The 18,760-nt window shown below is 39.4% G+C and overlaps 1 protein-coding gene across 1 annotated transcript; it reads right to left on the bottom strand.

Annotated features, from left to right (window-relative positions):
- Nucleotides 1–5,074: 5,074 nt before the first annotated feature.
- Nucleotides 5,075–18,392, bottom strand: Slmo (PRELI domain containing slowmo). The gene is made up of 5 exons (XM_072011286.1): nt 18,198–18,392; nt 17,904–18,069; nt 15,103–15,189; nt 6,715–6,888; nt 5,075–6,424 (listed from the first exon to the last, which is right to left on the bottom strand). The coding sequence occupies exons 1-5, from the start codon at nt 18,227–18,229 to the stop codon at nt 6,188–6,190; spliced, it is 696 nt and encodes a 231-aa protein (XP_071867387.1). The 5' UTR covers nt 18,230–18,392; the 3' UTR covers nt 5,075–6,187.
- Between the last annotated feature and the right edge of the window lie 368 nt (nt 18,393–18,760).

The raw sequence follows: 18,760 nt of genomic DNA, 5'->3' as shown, positions 1-18,760 counted from the left end.
GTTTCACCTCCGGGGCGAATGTAAATTTCGCGTAAACCCTACGGTAACAGGTTCATTTGTACGAGAAACGCCGGACGAGAATAAGCGAATAACCGCGCGAATGAAAATCTTTGCTGCATCTCCGGTGAGAATTTATTACATTGAATGCGCCGCTTCTTTATGCGAATGAAAATGAAAATTAGACTGCATGCCGGTTTAATCAAGCTGTGACTAATTCAGGAATCATTGGTATCTCTCGTTTTCGTGTTGTTTCTTAATAAATACAAACTCCACGAATTCAATTCTTAACTTGTATTTTTATACATATGCCTCGTACGTGTATTCGAAATAAAGATTTATCGTTTTCTCTAGATACCCACCAAGTCCATGTAATCTACAGTACAGAATCCAAGTAACAACCTAATTTAAGTCTTTTAAGACCAGGTCGTTCGGTATGTCGTTGGAAAGAAAGATAGGTAAGAATGTGGAATCCAATCAATCATTATCGTTAATCCATCGTCTACGTTCGAGAAGGAGATCGGTTGTTTGCAGGCCTGGCGTGGCTTAAGGATTGCACTAAGGGCTGAGGATGTGCGGTCTGAGTCTTAGAGCAATGGAGGGTGCGGCTGCCTGTAGCATGATCCTCCCTAAGCCAAGGCTAAGAGGCTATTAGTTAGCTCTGCGAGCAGCGACGTAACCCCAAAGACTAACACGGTACTTACACCTTCCTGCTTCGTAGAGATCGCAAGATATTCAACCAACTAGTTCCCATAGTATGTTTGCACATGGAAGGTGAAACTGGCGATATTCGGAGAATAGCGTTGCCGCGCAAGATCAACGATAAGAAATTAATATTATAACAAACTTCACGAGCATCGGTTCCAGTGTTGGCCGCCAAGCAATTAGAGATACAATCAACTGTTCCCGGATTACATGTAAATGAAGTCTCAACGGAAATACTTGGTCGGATTAGATAAATTAATTCAAAAAGAAAGCAGAAAAAAAAAAGAAAATCGGAATAGTGATTCGCCGTAATTTCCTTCACAATTTTCTTTTTCCGTATCAGGTTCTAAGAAGTCAACGGATTTTAAAAAAGAAGAGAGTAATCGGATAAAAATTACAGGAATTATTCACACGATTTAGCAAAGAAGTTCCTATTTTATTCGTGTTAGTTATAAATTACAAGAAAATGGAATGTATTTTGATAGGATGAACATTATTAGGAGTGGACAAATTATCGAGGAGCTACACATTATGCACAAACGCCGTAGAAGTCCACCGTAAGCATCTAATCTTGCCCTTTGACTCTCCTCCCCGTAGCGTTTAGCCCATACACCCCTTCGTACATCAGGAAATCTCCGCAAAGCCGATTAGTAGTCAGAGCACGTCCGTTATTAGCCATTCGGCCGGATGTGGTCTAAAACTACTAAAATCTGAATCGATCTCAACGATCTAGGACGACCCCCCTTGCTAATTTATAGAGCGTCACAAGCTTTGTAACAGACTGAAAGTTTTTCCTGGGGCAGCTTACCAAATTTTAATGGAATTTTACAAACTAATTAAAGATTCAATTATAAAATAATTAGAAAATTACACGTGTCGTTAAAAAAATGTTTAGTATCATTTCATCATTAAAAAATAATTATCGCATTATCTACTTATGAATCGTGAAATGGCATAATGCCACAAAGGTGAGACGAGAAAAAGAAGAGTAGAGAAAACGATGAAAATACGAACGAGGCTAAAATCTAGATTAGGTAAACGAATTTCCCATTATACACATATTCTAGACAATCATAGTAGGCTCAGGTTTCGTAAAAAATAAAGTCCAAATGGCGCAAAATAAATGCCGAAATGGCTAGCTCGCGTGCAACTGCAAATGGATCTGAATTAATTAAATTAATGTTCAACTGTAGCCGGTAGCAATGCCGGGTCATTGGAACCACGATCAAACCCATACACCGTACGAAATGGTATGGTACTCTGGGGATGCGTAGCTACCTCTTTGTTATCCAATTTTATTCTTTTAATCTTTTTCACGGTGCAATTATTTTGCCTCTACCAAAAAAAAAAAAAAAAAATACAGAAGAAAATCTCTCCAATTTTAAATATTTTATGCGTCGCTTTATCGATATTTGGGATAACGTAAAAGCATAAAAACTATTCGATGAACTTCTTTACCATTGGATGAGTTTGGTTCGTAACGAGAGATAAAAACGAGCGTGAACGAAATCAATAGTTGTTGCTGATTTTCAGCACGTACGACAACAAATTTTCGAGCTTCTCCCCCTTTCGCTCCCGATGTTGCGAATATTTGCAAAAGCACGTTTAGCAAGAATACCAGCGTTGCACCGAGAAACGATGATAAGGGGTGAGAACAGGAGGACGTTAAGTTTAGAAACAAGCACGATCGTAAAAGTTGCAAACTTGAAGCTGCGCTGGTCGACGAAGCGAAAAGCGGACGAGACTGGTACTAAATATGAATCATAAAAGAAGCATAAAGATAATTGTATGCTAATAGGCAGAGCGTATGCGCCACGTCGCCCAGAACAGCTCAACATCTCCCGTTATTACCTACGTAGCTGCGTTATACCACCTACACACATGAATCTTCACTGTTTCTCGCCGTACAATTTCTGTGATACGACGTTGACACGAGCTAATTTCGTGTGATCAAGTTTTGCGAAAGGAGCCATGCGGAAAAAAGAACGTATAACCTGTTATACCTTGTCCCTATTTCATTTAAGAACCATTCTTTCATCTTTTTATTTTATATTTGCTTCCATCTTCTTCTATAATACTTTTGATGCTGATGATCAAATTCCTTTATGATACACTATTTTTTCCTGCTACTTTTAAATGTATTAAACTTTAATAGATTTTAAATATCGTTTTAATCTGATTGAACGATCATTTATAGAATAATAGAGAAGGTACTAAAAATAAATCGAGCAAACTGATTTTAATTCAAATTAATTCAATTGTTCGTTCAAATTATTCGAACGATCAATTTCGCTGAAAAGGTCATTCTCGAAATTATAGAAAATTTCGATGGAACCGTGCAAACTTCCAAACGAGTTCTCGAATTAATATATCGAAAAAGAGAATCAAGAATTGAATTTATTACTCCGAACAAAATTCTCAACTACCGACGAATAATTTGCTGTCGTCTCTTGAAGTCAAGAGAACAATGAAAAGGTTGAGAATAGAAAGGAATGGATAAACGAGGCAGTGACCGGGAATGTGTGGAGTGTGGTTTTTCACGAGCTCGTGAATTGAGAACCGGAAAATCAAGAAGGATCTTCTTGACCGTGTCGCCGACTTTTACAGTCGATCGTCCCGAGAGCTTTTACGAGCCTTGACGAGAAAGTACCGTCACGATGTGTAAACCATGAGCCTTTTCGACAGCCGGTCGAGCCTTTGAAGCTCTCCTTTTCTTTCGGTGCTGAACCTAAAGGAATGGAAAATGGAGCAGCCAAGGACAGCCTTGACAATATTCCTTTCAAAGCTCGAGAGTAGCTTTTAAACAAGCTAACTCGAATATTTTCAAGCGGTTGAATGTCAGCCTCCAAGATTTATTTGATAATACTATTGTCATAAAATGAAAAAGAATACTGAACGAATAAGTGATACTGTTCGTTAGATAGAATTTAACGATGCAAGTTTTAGAATGAATTTGACAGAGATACTAAGCACTTATACAGAGTACAAGAACAATAACAGTTAGATAACAAGCGTCCCTTTGTCCCACCGCAAACGATCCACAATAAGGAAGGTACCTAATCGAATTTTGCAAAACTTGTTATGAACTGATTTGCCACGGTGCTTCCTTTGAAGGTGCACTCGCTTGCAAAATACCGAAGTGAGAACCGCACAGACAATTAAAGATGAACAATGCAACGTGGTACAGTCATTGATGTTCTCGAAGCTATGCCCGGGCGAAGGTTCGGTCACCTGTACTTCCTCTCCGATTTACTGGCCGGAGAACCCTTCAAATTCCCGGGCTTAAGTTTCCGGCTGCAATTTTGTGTTCCGGCCGGAGTGGCACGAAGACAGGCACGGCCGACTATAATAAAAGTAAGGTAAAGGGAAAACTGCCACTTTGTCCTCAAAGCGTGGAGCGCGACGTCACGTGCAACCAATAGCCACAGGCAAGCTTTATAGGAACAAACGAGGCCACTTTAATTTACGAAACTTGCTCGACATGCACGTCCAGGGGACATTGATTTACTAACGTACGAGAGACTAAGCGAAGTGATTCGACAGGAAAACCGAACAGACATCGGAGGATCGTGTGCGTGAGCTACCTACAAAGGATACTAGCGGCTCTGTGATCGGAAGCTGTCAATATTTGTCTATGTCCGGTAACCGAGTAGCGAGCGATGAACCGTAACGTCATCAATTATCTCTTACATACCACTGGTCAAGCCTGATGTCAAATTTCGTCTGTTTCCTGCCCCATGCACGATGCCACGATTGCAGACCTCACGTGCCACTATCCACCCTCTTTCCCTTCCCTCATTCTCTTTCTCTCTATCCCACCTATTCGCTCTCCATTGTCCCTCTTTCTACTTACCTAGAGAGTTGGCCAGCCAGATTTGAGTAAACCGATGGAAATTGTCTCTAGACCGCCGAGAACAATAATGACCCGGTCGAAATTCCGCTTCGCTGGAAATTGCTCGGGCGGAATGTCGAGACCAGTCCTCCATCGTTGAATCGATACTTGGCCCGTATTATACGAGTGTGTTTCGTTCTCGACGCGTGGTAGCACTCGCTGACTCGCGCGAATATTCCCTCAGGGAAATCGGAGGAGGACAGGGACGTCGAGTAGAGATATCAGGTATTTCGTGGTGTACGATTTCAAATGATACGAGTATCGACGAACCACCTGGGACAACGTTTTCCAAAGATGGACCTGGATTTTCTTATTTCTTTCCGTATCGCGAGTGACCGCTACAAACTGGCTAAAACAGAGACAGCTTACGTGTTCTTATAGTTATTTACTGTTGAATTTATTCATCATTATTATAACTGAATTTATTCATTATTGTAATAATAAATTGTAACAACGATAGGAAGCAATTTAATATACCTGTTGCTTTGAAAATATATGCATATATTTCAGCTTTTGTGGTCTCCAATTCAACTATTAGAGTAGACGAACTTAAGTTCTGCTTTAGATCCTGATCAATTGACATGAATTATCTGTGCACTAAATGTTACGCGATGTATCTAGCTTGTTGCGTCTTCTTCTGATTTATGTTGTGCTTTATTTACTAAATTAACTACTACTGCAATTGTACAAGCCTCATATTTATGCAAATGATTAATCACATTGATATGCTATTTTTTAGCAACTATAGGAAAGATATGTCGCTGATACTACGATTTAATACGACAAAATTAAGTTTGAACATGTATAAGATTGAAGACACGTTTGAAGGCACAACTGCCTCAGACAACGTTTGACGTGGTTTTAAAGAATTCTGCACGGTTAATACTCAAACAAATATAAAGCTAGAGAAATAAGCGTTTAGTGAAATGTTCAATCAGTCTCATAGACAACACGTACATAAGACATACCTGTTGTCTATAAAATACGTTACTGTTATATTTTCAATTACTTTCTCGTTAACAAATTGCTTTCAATAGATTTTCTGCAAAAATGAATCCTTTTAGTATTGAATCGTGATATTGTCAGCTATCTTTTTTTCATTAACTACCGCAGCCACATCTCTTTTACTAAAGCGACTTCTGCGGAACGATTGATGGTAAAAAATGTTTCTTTCTTATTTCTATATAAATTAGTAAACTAATGTTATTTTGTACTTTCACCGATGACCTTGTTTGCTGCACCTCTATTTCTTTATTCGAAAATTATCAAGTCTCTCTCTACGCTCTAAAAGATATATTATATACATATGAAAAATCCATTTATATAATTTGGTATTTATACGTTTGATAAAATAGTCTTCTAACTGATAACAGTTCAATAGATTAAGTCATCAATCTTATTGGCTGTATAGTTATTAAGCAACAATATAGAAATTGTTAATTCCGTTCCTTCTGTGTATACTTTTGAAAATAGAACCGAAACTATAGTGTAGGGAATTGTTTCTCATCGAATCGTTTTATTTCATTTACAATCGTTCCATCGAAGATCTACATGGCGTTAGTTAAAGAGATTGAAGCTAGCGTGATATATTAGCTATAACTTTGGTATCGATTGTGACGGAGGTGGCACTGTCAAATTCTGAAACTCATCGAACGACTTCTTCGCTACGCTTTGGAAATCTTCCATGCCCTGTTTCGTAATATTCGTGATGTCATCGAACTGCCGACGCGTTTGATTGAGTAAGTCATCTGTCGATTTCGCGGCAGAGGACGCGATATCTTTCACTTCTGATTGAAGTTTCTCGATGACCCATTCCACTGCTTGTCGTCCCTGAAATGGAATCAGGCGAAGACACATTGTTACCGTGCAAAAATCAACCAGTTTGCACCTGTGTATCGCGACTTCAGCATAATAAGCAAACTTTTACGAAATTTTTGCACATAAAAAGACCTGTAAATATCTATCGAATAAATCATCGATTCGTTCTAAATTTAAAGTGCATAAAGATTCTATAAAGAGCTCGAACTTGTGCTGTCGTTCAAACAAAACTAAATTTATATAATGCGTGAAACTTTATTAAACAATTAAATTCAAAGCTACTAAAAGATAGAAGTATTAACCTTATTCGCGTTTTGTTCGATCGTTAGTGTCAGTAACCTTTCTAGATGGTCTATGAGCGGCACCCCTTGGATAGAAATTACTGCCTGTTGTGTTAAAAGCGTTGTCTCCGGATTCTCTGGATGTGGTGAATACGTGACTACTTCACCGACCGAAACGTGCTTCCCCAAGCTTATCTGCAAGCAAAAGAAAATAATGCAAACTGCACATAGAACAATTTCTCGCAATTCTTGTCATTAGATGCTGAAAGTCTCTTATTTCAGTTACGTGTTCTTGTATCCATCGCGTGTTGCACAACTCGCGGGGTTAGCAACCTTCAGATAGATGGTTAGCCAACATTATCGAGATAAAAGGTTTCCACGAAAGTGACGCGGTGCCATGAATAATCGATGCCACGAAATAAAGGCTGGCAACGGGTTCGTGATGGCCCTTGTGACTGAACAAAATCGATGTTCCGTTGACCATTTAACCGACGTTGCATTTCGGAGTCGTTTAAAGATTCGTTATCCCATTCACTGATCGTTAAATAAAACATTCGTGCGCGTTTTAGAATTATTCAAAAGACATCGGGTTCTCCATTCTTTCCTTTCACGTTGCAAACGTAATGGCACGTACACATGCACAAATGATAGTACAGATGTAAAATAAATGGTCACGATTTCACGGTGCCCGTGTATATCTTTTAACAACATATATGGGGAATGTAACTATATCACGGGGTTTCTACGAAACCGATAAAGAACCAAAGTACAAACGTCTAATGGTCTGCTTTTACATTGGAAAAATTGTTATTACTTATGCTCTATTATGTTATTACATATGAAAGGAGCCTGCAAAAACTTCCATACTAAGTAATCATAATATTCGAATACGAGAGTCAAAACAAGAGTACGTCTGGCAAAGAATCGTAATCAAAGACGAGCCCAATGAGATATTCGCGTGTTCTACGTTCCTCGAGTTCACGAGTACGTGCCGACAATGAACACGTCTGAACGGTAACGACAATGATACGCCCACCACTTCGAAAATTACATCATTATGAGCTCCATACGACTCGTTCGCAGCAGTGCAGCTTGAAGCACTGTGGCCGCGGAGCTGGAACAATTGAATCGCGGGGGTGCAATACGTTTCACGGGGGAATTAACGCCCGCGGCACATTGTGGATCCACGCTGATCGAGATAGAGAGACGCGGTTCTCTATACCCTCCGCCATATTGGCAATCAGTGAAGTCGACTGTGTTACATCGCGCCCAACTATCCAGCCACCGTACGCTTCGTAGTCCCTCCAACCCCCAATCTTGCGCTGCTATCGTCCTCGTACAATTGCAAGAGGTCAAAAAATTAACGCCCCGCTTCAACTAGCGTTTCATCAATTACGCGGATCGAGGTTTAGGGAAAATACGAATGGTTTAATTCGTCAGCCATCGGGGAATCGTTATTGAGACGCGTTCAACGCTGTCGAATACAGTTCTTTGTTCTCGCCATCGATAGAACCTCTATTGACGTTACACGAGTGTTATACACATCTACTTCTATCTCTCTCGTTTTGCTCTCTTTTTACCCTGCTCGTTATTTACTCGAAAATACGGACGATTGTATAATAAAAGAAGTAAATATCGAGAACGATTTTTCCCTTTAATCCTGATAAAAGTTACTTGGCAGAAGCTCGGCTCACTCGAGGGAATTTTTCCAAGTCTTGCACGCGGAGCTGCGATTTTTATGCAGGTTGAGAGTAATTTTCTCGCAGAAACTACGAGAACGGTGTAAATAGAATTCTTTTCAGTGGAGATAATTAGCACTTCGCGTCTCTCTTATTATTTAAACGTTTCAAGAACATTGGTTCGGAGATTCTGCTCGGTGTATGGGAAATAAAGAAAGACGAAGAAAAAGAAGACGAGGAGACTATAATTGGAAGGACGGATGGTTTCATTGTAGCTTCCGTAACAAGCGACTCTGAACGTGATAAAGGCGTGTTTTTGAGCGCGGTAACGAGAGCATGCTTCCTACCTTTACACGAACTGAAATCATCGTGATTAGACGTCAAATAAAAAATCTTTTGTTTCTCTTATTTGCTCATTAAAGATCCAAGATCTCAACGTTCTTGCATAACCTAACATGCGTAATAAATTTATAATCTTCATCGAAATCGTGTAGTAGCTTCTTCGTAATCGTACCCTTAATAAGTTCCATTTGAAATATAAATTTCTGGGAAAAATGAAAATCCACTTTGAGCTCAACCTACTCTCGGGAATACCTTCGAAACATCGACTCTTTCTTCAACGTCACAACAAATCCCTTTTCCACGGGGAGACATCGGAAGAATAACTTTGCCAGAGAGATATTCACCCCTCTCTTCTGCCACAACGTAATCATCTTTCGTTGTGTATCATCAGTGGCCCAACGAAAAGCATCAGAAGAGTGATGCGTTAGTATCGTCGCGAAAAAAATAGAAATAAAAATAAAGAAAAAAAAAAGAACGCGTGGAAAAGGTAAACGCCTGGCGCGCAATTTAATCCTATCAAGCGGACGATCGATCCCTCTTCCGGACCTGGCGTCAACGACGAAGTAATTAATTTTCACTTTTTTTCGGCTAGGCTGTAGAGAGTACGAAAAGCGTACATCGTCGATCCTGTCTCCCCTACCCCGCGTCCGATCTAGTGCATCGGTTAATTGAAATTTTTTTCATCAGCCGCGCGTCGAAACCGATGTTTGCCAATCCCTCGGTCTCCGCAGCAAGCACGGCGTTTGCTTTTCATTTACCGCAGCGTTGCGGTATGGTCACGTTTAGTAGCGCAGTTAGGGTGAAAGTCGTTAACTAAAATCAAGACCGCGGTAAAAGAAAGGAATACACATCAGAGGCACGTGAAGCCGCAAAATTTAACGTAATCCTAATCACACCGAGCCTTCTAGCTTCTTATTAAATAACTTTTTTAAGTCTCTTGAGTTGCTTGAATCCTTTTAACCTAGAATCGAAAGAAACAGGATAACGCCTCTCTAGTAAAAGTAAAGATTCCGCGAAAGAAGTAAACTCGTACAGGATGTTAAATGAATTGAAAAAGTTCCAAGCCTATCAATCTTTTATTCCATTTCTGATTTTCACTGAGATTACCAATCCGTATAAAGTAGCAGAATTAAACTTTCTTAATAAGGAAAATGTGTGGAAGTTTTGAGAAAAGATCTAATCGCGGTTATAGAAGAAGAGTGTAAACTATCGTACAAACGCGTCCAATCAAGAATTCCCGTGATTCAGTTTCATCCTTCGTCGATATAACGAGGAGAGAACGAAACGGTAGACCAAGCTCTGTGAAGGGTCGTTGTGCGGGCTAAAGGACGTTCTTCAATGCGCACTCGCGAGTAATTAGCATCGCCGCATAATTGAGAGGACTTTACGGATCTAGCTGCAAGCAGCATTATTCGAGCCGTGGTATGCTCCCAATTCGACCGTACCATTCGATGCCTCGAGAGGGTGCCATGGCCGGAAGCTCAAATCTAGCAGGACACAACGTCGGAAACTGAATCGACTTCCAATAGAGTTTGGGCCTCGGGCTTTCTCTTGCGCACGATAATCGCAGATTTCAGCGGATTTTGGGGAGATTCGGAACCGTGTGCTGACAAATCCGTATTAGATCGTGTAAACGGGAGCTTCCAGTCATCTGCTTCTGCAGTCGAATGGATACGCGTGGTTTCCTTGCACATTCGATTCAATTACTTGTTTCCATGTATATGTACATTTCTGAACAAACAGAGCCACATTCCTAACCCGAATCGATACTCTCTGTGACCATTTTGATTCATACTCGTGAAATATTCGAAAAGGCATGGGCGCAGACACGTATGTATCTTCCAGTGAAATTTTTGCGCGTGACAAACTACCCGTGAAAATGCGTACGCGATACGCAACCAAACATTTTCACCCTCAACGTTAGCGCATCTGCTGTCGCGAGATCATTAATATCCATTCTGTGAAACTTTCCCAACGAGTCTGGTGGATCAGCTCGGCGGGAAACATTTCGATGGGAGCGTCGCGTGACAACACACAGTCGACAAGGGTTCAGAGGGATCAACGGGGTTTCAACCCGAAGCATGTACACGAGCATCGTACAACGCGCGAATCCCGCTAGTCTGAAGTTACCATTTTTCATTAAACTGGCCCACCGTCTCCGTGACTCCATATTTCAATCGATTCAAAAAATGCTGCCGCTGCCTGCTGCTATGTCCGTATAAAAATACGTAAATGCCATGGCGGCGGACTAGTACGCGTTCTAGGAACACGTACCCTTCACGGCGCGCATTCAGCCACCTACAATTTGTTGTTTTTATGATTTAGAGAGCCGCGAGTATAATAATTCAGTCGGTGGCACATTCAGTCAGCATCGTGCACCACCACCCAAATGCAACCCCCTCGAGATCTCCATCAGCAGAGTCCACGGGGAGTCCCCGAACACGACTAGGATACATCACCGATATACGCGTCCGTTATTAATTCTCGTCCAATGCCATCCCCTTTGGTCCCTACTACCTAGCTATATACTTCTATCTCTACCGTGTCTTGGGTTTTCGCAGTCGCACGCACGGAAATTCGTGGCAGGACGAAGGAAGGGTCGTTAGAGAGAATACACGAGTCGTCGCTGGTAAAATATTGTTCCGATTTACTTTGTGTCTGGCAACGTATTGCAGTAGACGCGCGAGAACGGAAATTCAATTGATCTATTGCCGTTTACTTTTCTACGATTTCGAATATGTAGAATCTATCGGGTCGTTTGTAACGCTTTCGCGAATCCACTCAAACATTTTTTCCTTTCACAGGTATCATTATGTTTTGATCAACTTCTACCGGTTCAATTTCCCGTATATCTCTTTTGACTAGCGACTCAAGGAAATCGTGCCATATAGAAAATTATATATTTATTATTATTATTGTATATTTATATTACGCTCTGATTAAGATTTGCCGTGCGACATGAATCTAATAAAAAATATTACTACTAGCATCGCCGTTGGATATATCAATGCACACAACAGCTGCAAAACATTTACGCAGACGTCATCGAGGTTGAAAGTCAGGCGCGCCATGCAACACGTTTTAAATAATAACACGATTAACTTAACGCGATCAAGCGTCATATGTTGCACGGGTGCACTGTGTCCGTTTGATAATCCGATAATATCATCCATCCACCTGCACCACCGGGAGAATGTTTCATCGTTTTTTCTGCCTATCGGTTGTATTCATTGCAACGTGATTCCCCAGACGCTAACGCAGGCATTGTTTTAGATTAACGCGACTCTACAACGTCACAATATTTACAGTTCCGCTACTTCACGATCCCCACTAGAGTATCGGAACAACAATCCCCACCAAAGTATCGGAACAACAATCCCCACCAGAGTATCGGAACAACGATCCGACATCCAGTATCTCTTCAGGAGATCCATCTCTCTGCATATATCCCTGAATCCATGATCAACTCCAAAATATGCAACGACCGACCAGTAGTCTGACCAGTACATACCAGCAACACTAGAGAGACTCAAGCCCATTATGTTCAGCTTGAACTCGATGCATATGCGCCAGATGCATTTAGGTTCAACGATACGATGCCGCATTACGTTCCAAACGGCGGCACGATACGTATGCATCTCGTGTAACGTATGCAGCACGGCCTGCTGAGAGGGGGTAAATTGCTAAAAGATATCTCCCCCTTGGGATTCGACGGGGATAGGTTATAACCTGGCCCGGACTCTGCTCGAGCTTATGTGGAATACATTGCCGCTGGTACGCTTCTCTACAATGTTCGTTTGTCCGCGTGGTGCGTACGCCCTTCAATATTAGAGAGAACGTGGCTCAGTACGCGTGCGAGGATGCGAGCGTATCAACAGCGTGCTCGCGCTTATACTCACCAAACAGGCCGAGCATAGAGAAAGCGTTGACATCCCACTGGGAATTGTTCAATTTTAGTTAAAGTTCATCTCTAGCCCTCAGCGTGCAGAAAACGCGGAAACGCGTCCCCGTAGATTACGCAAGCGTAGGACGATCAGCAAGGAAATATCACACGACGCTTCCTACTGCTGTCTCACCTTAATTAGAAAGACGACAGCGGGAAAGAGGACGTCAAGGGTTGTGAACGTGGATGCCCGTGTCCTGCGTACTGTGTACAAGACGAACGACCCGCGTGACGAGGAAATTCCACGTTTGAACCGTTACTGACAGCGCTATTTTACTATGCATTGATGTACCGCACTAATCCATAAGTGCATTTCCTTTAGTAACAGTACAGTCAAAAATTAACCAGCATGCACTCGAATGTATCTGATCACGAATGGGTCGTTCTACTTCCCAGGATACGTCCATGTTTTTTATATACTCTTGCACGGTTTCCTGTTACACTTTTATATTCGTTTGTATGATGTTTAACAGTGACATATTTTATCCGGAATCTCTAGAATTACTTCTGGGAATTCATTGCAGCGGTACTGCATAATATAAGCTTCATTTTTTTTAATTTATTACCTCCGGTCACTATACAATAACGCTTCAAAATGTGTTCTGCTTTTAAATAATTAACCGTATTAAAGAAACCAAGCAACGCATAATGTATCCAAACATGCTATTTAGGCAATGAGCACGTATTGCGAGATCCGTGTTGTATCTCGTTTCACGATAGCTCCGTTTACGCTTTATACTTGATGTATAATGGCAAACAGTAGAGTTACATATAAAACAGCTGATAAATGGGCAGCTAGTAGCTGCGCTCAGTGTTTCGCTGTTAATATTTACGTAACAAGTCAGCCGCGAATTTGCACATGCTTCAGTTCATATTTTAGTAAAATTTTCTAACGCAGATATTACCGAATTCAAAATGCTTTCTACCGCATGTGCTTCTTTCCAAAGAGAATCCCGATACTTCACGCATGGAAAACAAACACGCTTTTTTGCGCGCCAGTAAAAGCATCTCCGTGTACAAATTTGTGCACGTCTAAATACCCGATACTACGGCTTGTTCGTGTATCAAGACTCGATAAGTAAAAACGATCGACACGACGGCAACTCCTTGTAGATGGAAAGGTTGCACTTTTTGTACAGAGCCATCTGCGGATCGTTCATCATACCTGTAATGCATCTAGCCGCCCAGTTTCTCCTTTTTTCCTTTTTTTGACCGAGGATCGAGCGAGGAAGCGAGCGAACGATCTTCGACGCGTAGCAAGAGAGCAATGCTTCGGTTCCCTTTCCTTCGCCGTTTTCCGCCCTGTCTTCCTAAAACCCTCCTGGCACGTCCCTCCGAAGAGACCACGAAGCTATGCAACTCCCGGTAATGCGCGCATCAATAACCTATCATATCCAACCTTCTAGATGCGATGCGATGCGATGCTATACGCCCAGACTCTACGATGTGCCGATCTTTTCGTGCTTGTAACTCGAGTAAATGTATCTACTACTCGAACTAGAAGCTCTACACGTCCATAATTTTCATCGCGGTAAATATTTCCGTGAAAAAGAACAGGAAGACCGATGGTGACACTTTTGTTTGTAGTTATTTTTCGAAATATAAAATTACTCACGTATGTCAACATGTTTTTCAATTATACCGTGTATTACAAGTATACACGATGAGCGTGGGTCGTCGAAAAAAAACCGAGTGTAATGCTACAGATGAAATTCCACCAACCTATTTTCCAATTATTCTTGCTGATCTCGACTCGAATGGAATTGAGAATATATTGATTGTTCGATTACACGAGCACACGAACAGCACGTGTGTATGCATTGCACTTCGTTCATCAAATTTATTTTCACTGCTCAAATGAATTGCTAATGCAAGTACGAAAAAGAAGTAACCATATCGATGGCGTGAAACATTAAAATGCTCGAATACCAACGTGTGCATGTTTAATATTAAAGAAGCATCAGTTCTTTCGCAGGCTTTATCGTCGAATTATTCGTTTCAATTAGATCGACACGAATATAATACGATTCAACGATCCGATACGAAGCAACATTTGCACCTTCGATATCGATTTATTCATCCTCCATTTATCTCGTTTCACGAAGATAAATTACAAATGCGGTCAAAGCACTTTGTCGAGTAATATGTGAGTAATAAAGAGCAAATGTAATGAAATCTCCGTAAAAGCATGCTTCATAGGAGTTCTCGTTCGACTGATTAAACATTATACACGATATTTCGATTAACGATATGAATTAAGTGGAAACGAGCTGTGGAACTATTTCTGCATATCGGGATAACTTGTTAACGGAGCGTTAATGTGAAGTATCGTTCTAATGTAATCGTGAATCTCTCAAAGCATTTCACTAATTGAAAAATTGTTTGACAATTAACATTATATTAAAGTAATCTAAATAAATAATACAGAATTATTAATCAACTTACGTTTACCGTTCGGACTACCATTTCTTTAGATTCCGGATTTACTTCGCTCCATTCGCTGGCATAGTATGGACCTTGATGACCAAAGAACTGCAACATGAACAAGCAAAATTCTTTTTCACAAAGATTCATTCAAAGAGTACAAACTGCAAGCGAAAATAATATCAATATACATGAAGCATTTGCTGATTCAATTATCTATAAAATGAGAGGAATTTCTGTCAAAGGTGCAGCATGTTCGTATAACAACATGATATGGATTTATTAAATCTTTCAATGTTATATAATATATAACAAAGATACGACAAATTAGAGTAATTTAATTTTATCAATAAAAGTACAATATCTACGTCACTATATATTTACATTTATATCAAAGCATATTAAATTAATTTAAAAGCAAGTTCATAAGTCTATCCGTGTTTATGACTTACTGTTCGCTTCTAATTAATTATGTTCCTCTGATTAATTATACTTTAATTGCGCGACCCAGTCAATTATTACAACGTCCATAAAGTCATTCCCGCATCGGTTAATGTTCGAATATACAACGAAACTTGTTATTTGAGTACATCTGTTAATTAGTCAAAAATTTTCGTCGATGCAGCAGCAGCAGGCTCAACGAATTCGTTCTCCTGGTGGAATAGAAAGGGAAAAACTAAAAGAAAAACAAGGAGGAGGTAGCTAACTCAAGTTGAAATGAGGCTTTGCACTTTCCCTTCCGTCAAGTAATTTCAAGAGTGCCTAAACGTGAAGGCGATACCTTTCTCCCTCTTTTCTATCTTTTCGTTCCACCTACTATGTATTCGTTATATACAAAACTGTGATTCGAGGCATTCGAGCGAGAGCGCCAGCACAACAGGATGGCTTTGCGAAATGGCCAAGCTTATAGAAAATCCTGCGAAAGGAAGCAATTCGCCGAGCCGAAAAGGATTCGAAGCTGGGATCTCCCGTTGGCTGAAGAAGAAACAGGGCTGAGAGAGAGGCCAGTCTATATTCCAAAACGCAGGCGCCTAGCTGGATGATTGCCAAAGAGCGTAACATTGGTGGAAGCGCTCATTATGAAAGTTGATACGGTGTCGTTGTTTTGTAATTCCCTCTAGTCTCGAACCCGAGTCCACCCCGCATCTTCTTCTTGCTCGACGTTGTCGAAAGTTCCGAATTTCCTGCTAGCTACTGCCGTTGTTTGTATAGATTGCTTGGTCAAACGGCAGGAAACTGTTTTGCCTATAAACTGTTATCCGGCAAAGAAGGAATGCATAACACCCCGTGTAGATTGATTTCTTACGATATCCAAACTTTGTGATAAACTCCGCTGTTGGGTACATGTATATGATATTTTAGGCTTAATTTAGAGTAAGACCGTAATGTATGAAAAGTACTTACTGAACAAGTGAATATAGAATAGGAAAAGAACGACTATAATTGTTTATCTAGCATTTTGCATGCTCTATGTCTAATACATTGATATAATGTATTAATTTAATATTACGGTTTGCCAACAAGTTCATAAGCTATATAATTTCTGGAAAAAGGATTAGTCTGGCATTAACTTGGACGCTTCTGGTATGTCAAGATCTCTGTTACTAAGCCAATTATGCAGCAGATATATATTATCTAATTGAGAGTTAACCGATGTCTGATTATAGAAATACATAATCTATTTAGGAAGTAGGAACAACGTAACGAAGACCTTGCACGCGCCGAATGTAAATCTATGCTACATTTAAGTAAAGAAAATCATTACGTAAGTATAAACGTATCTTGCTAACTTGCACCGAGGAGCATTTTGCCAATCATTCTTACGTATTACGAGCATAATTACTCGTATCGATGTATTCATACCTATATCATAAATCTCTTTGATATTTAAAATTTCCAAAGTAAGTTAGCACGATAAGTTCTTCTCGGCTGAGACAGGAAGAGAGATGAAAGGGTCGATTTCGATAAACATCAACGATGCATGAATAATTTGTATATAACATATCTATGACAACGCTCGCTGCTGAAAATCGATAAGCTAAGCCGTTTCTAAATTTTCCTTAGCTAGTAAAATTAACTGCAACATGAACAATGTTAATCGACGCTAGCGCTTACGTGGTGACTGTAAGAATCAAAATTGACATAATGGAAAATTTTAGAACCTTGAAGCAAATGGAATTTTGCAGAAACTATTAACTAGATATGCATCACAAGTAAAATAATTATACTTCCTGATACAGAATAATTGAAACAAACAAACATTCTCTAACACATGAATTACTATCGTGCATTACAAGATGAGAATTTAAACTTTAAACTATTCAAAAACCTCTATCTTTTTATGTGAAATAATACTCAGTATTTCAAAATAAAACGAAATCAAATAAAAGTAAAAGATCTAATCGATGGTATAATATAATATAAACTAAAATAATTTAATAATATAACACATCATAATACATTGTAATAATATGATTGTCTCTAACTTGAAATATTCATGAATCTAAAGATTTAGTACTAGAAGGAAGAAGAAAGCTTATAAATAACCTTTATACTTCTATTACTAGTATATAAATTGTATTACACAGTCTATGCTATAGCTGTAACCATTCTGGTTACATATAATTATATTATTAAACTTCAATGACAATACGTTAAAGACATATACATATTTTAAAAGCTGTACATTATTTATCGGATTCTTTTCAGTTACATTCATTGAATTAAATTGTATATGGTTCCAAACATGAGTTCATTAGAGAGGTTATATACAATACTACATGAAATGAATAACTTTAATAATTATCATTTACAATACTTACTGGTGATATCCATCTAGGAAACCGCCATTGAGTGGTGACCAATCTATGAGAATAGAGAACACCGTCCTTGACTTCTCTGTCGATTACATCTGTCCCCAAAACTGATGGATTTAAAGGATTTGGATACTTCCTGCATGCTGCTTTCACAACGGTTTCCCATGGATGACTTCAATCATAAAGCAAATTGAAATTTTCTGTCATATAATTTTTTTCTGACAAGAACATATCATAAAGCATTTCTATATTCCACTTTTGATAGTTACAAATGAGAAAACATTTACAAAAAAAACTCACTCAAAAGTATGGTGTGACGTCCACAACTTCATGTTTATAGAATTTTTCAATATAACTTATGGTTAAGACTATAATTTAAATTGTTAATAATCACACGAAAAAATTACTCTCTAGTACTACAAGGTTCGTCTACCAATTTCAAAACCTGATGTAATATAAAAGACAGTACGAAAGGTCTCCACTTCCAATCTTTTATGTATATTGATCCACTAAGAGTTGGTATACCTGCTTCTAATAACCAATGAGCTTGTCTCCAGTTCAATCTGATTGGTCTATCACAACGCGTTGCTTTCTATTAATTCAAAAATATTAGCTAATCAAATCACGTTTAATTTAGTCATAAAAAGTTTCCTTTACTAATTTTAGTTAAACAGTTGAAGTAGTTCGGAATTTTAATATTTGAAAAATGTAATATTACTTGCAATATTTTCACAATCAATGAGGTTTTCCCTAATTCAATCTGATTGGCTATTCTTCTTGCAAATTTTTCAATTGAATCTGATTGGTCTATCGTTAGGCGGTACTTTCTATTAATTCGAAAACGTTCGGACGTGGAAGTCACG

The sequence above is a fragment of the Bombus fervidus genome, chromosome 10 (genome assembly GCF_041682495.2).
Source record: "Bombus fervidus isolate BK054 chromosome 10, iyBomFerv1, whole genome shotgun sequence".
NCBI classification, from domain to species: domain Eukaryota; kingdom Metazoa; phylum Arthropoda; class Insecta; order Hymenoptera; family Apidae; genus Bombus; species Bombus fervidus.
This window is presented reverse-complemented; position numbering and strand designations above follow the sequence as displayed.

Excerpts from the sequence above, each read along its gene's own strand:
- Slmo (XM_072011286.1), bottom strand. The coding sequence starts at position 18,229 with ATGAAGTTGTGGACGTCACACCATACTTTTGA. Across the intron at positions 15,190-17,903 it reads TTCCTAGATGGATATCACCA|TTCTTTGGTCATCAAGGTCC; the intron begins GTAAGTATTGTA and ends TTCATGTTGCAG. Across the intron at positions 6,889-15,102 it reads TGGTAGTCCGAACGGTAAAC|ATAAGCTTGGGGAAGCACGT; the intron begins GTAAGTTGATTA and ends TTTTGCTTGCAG.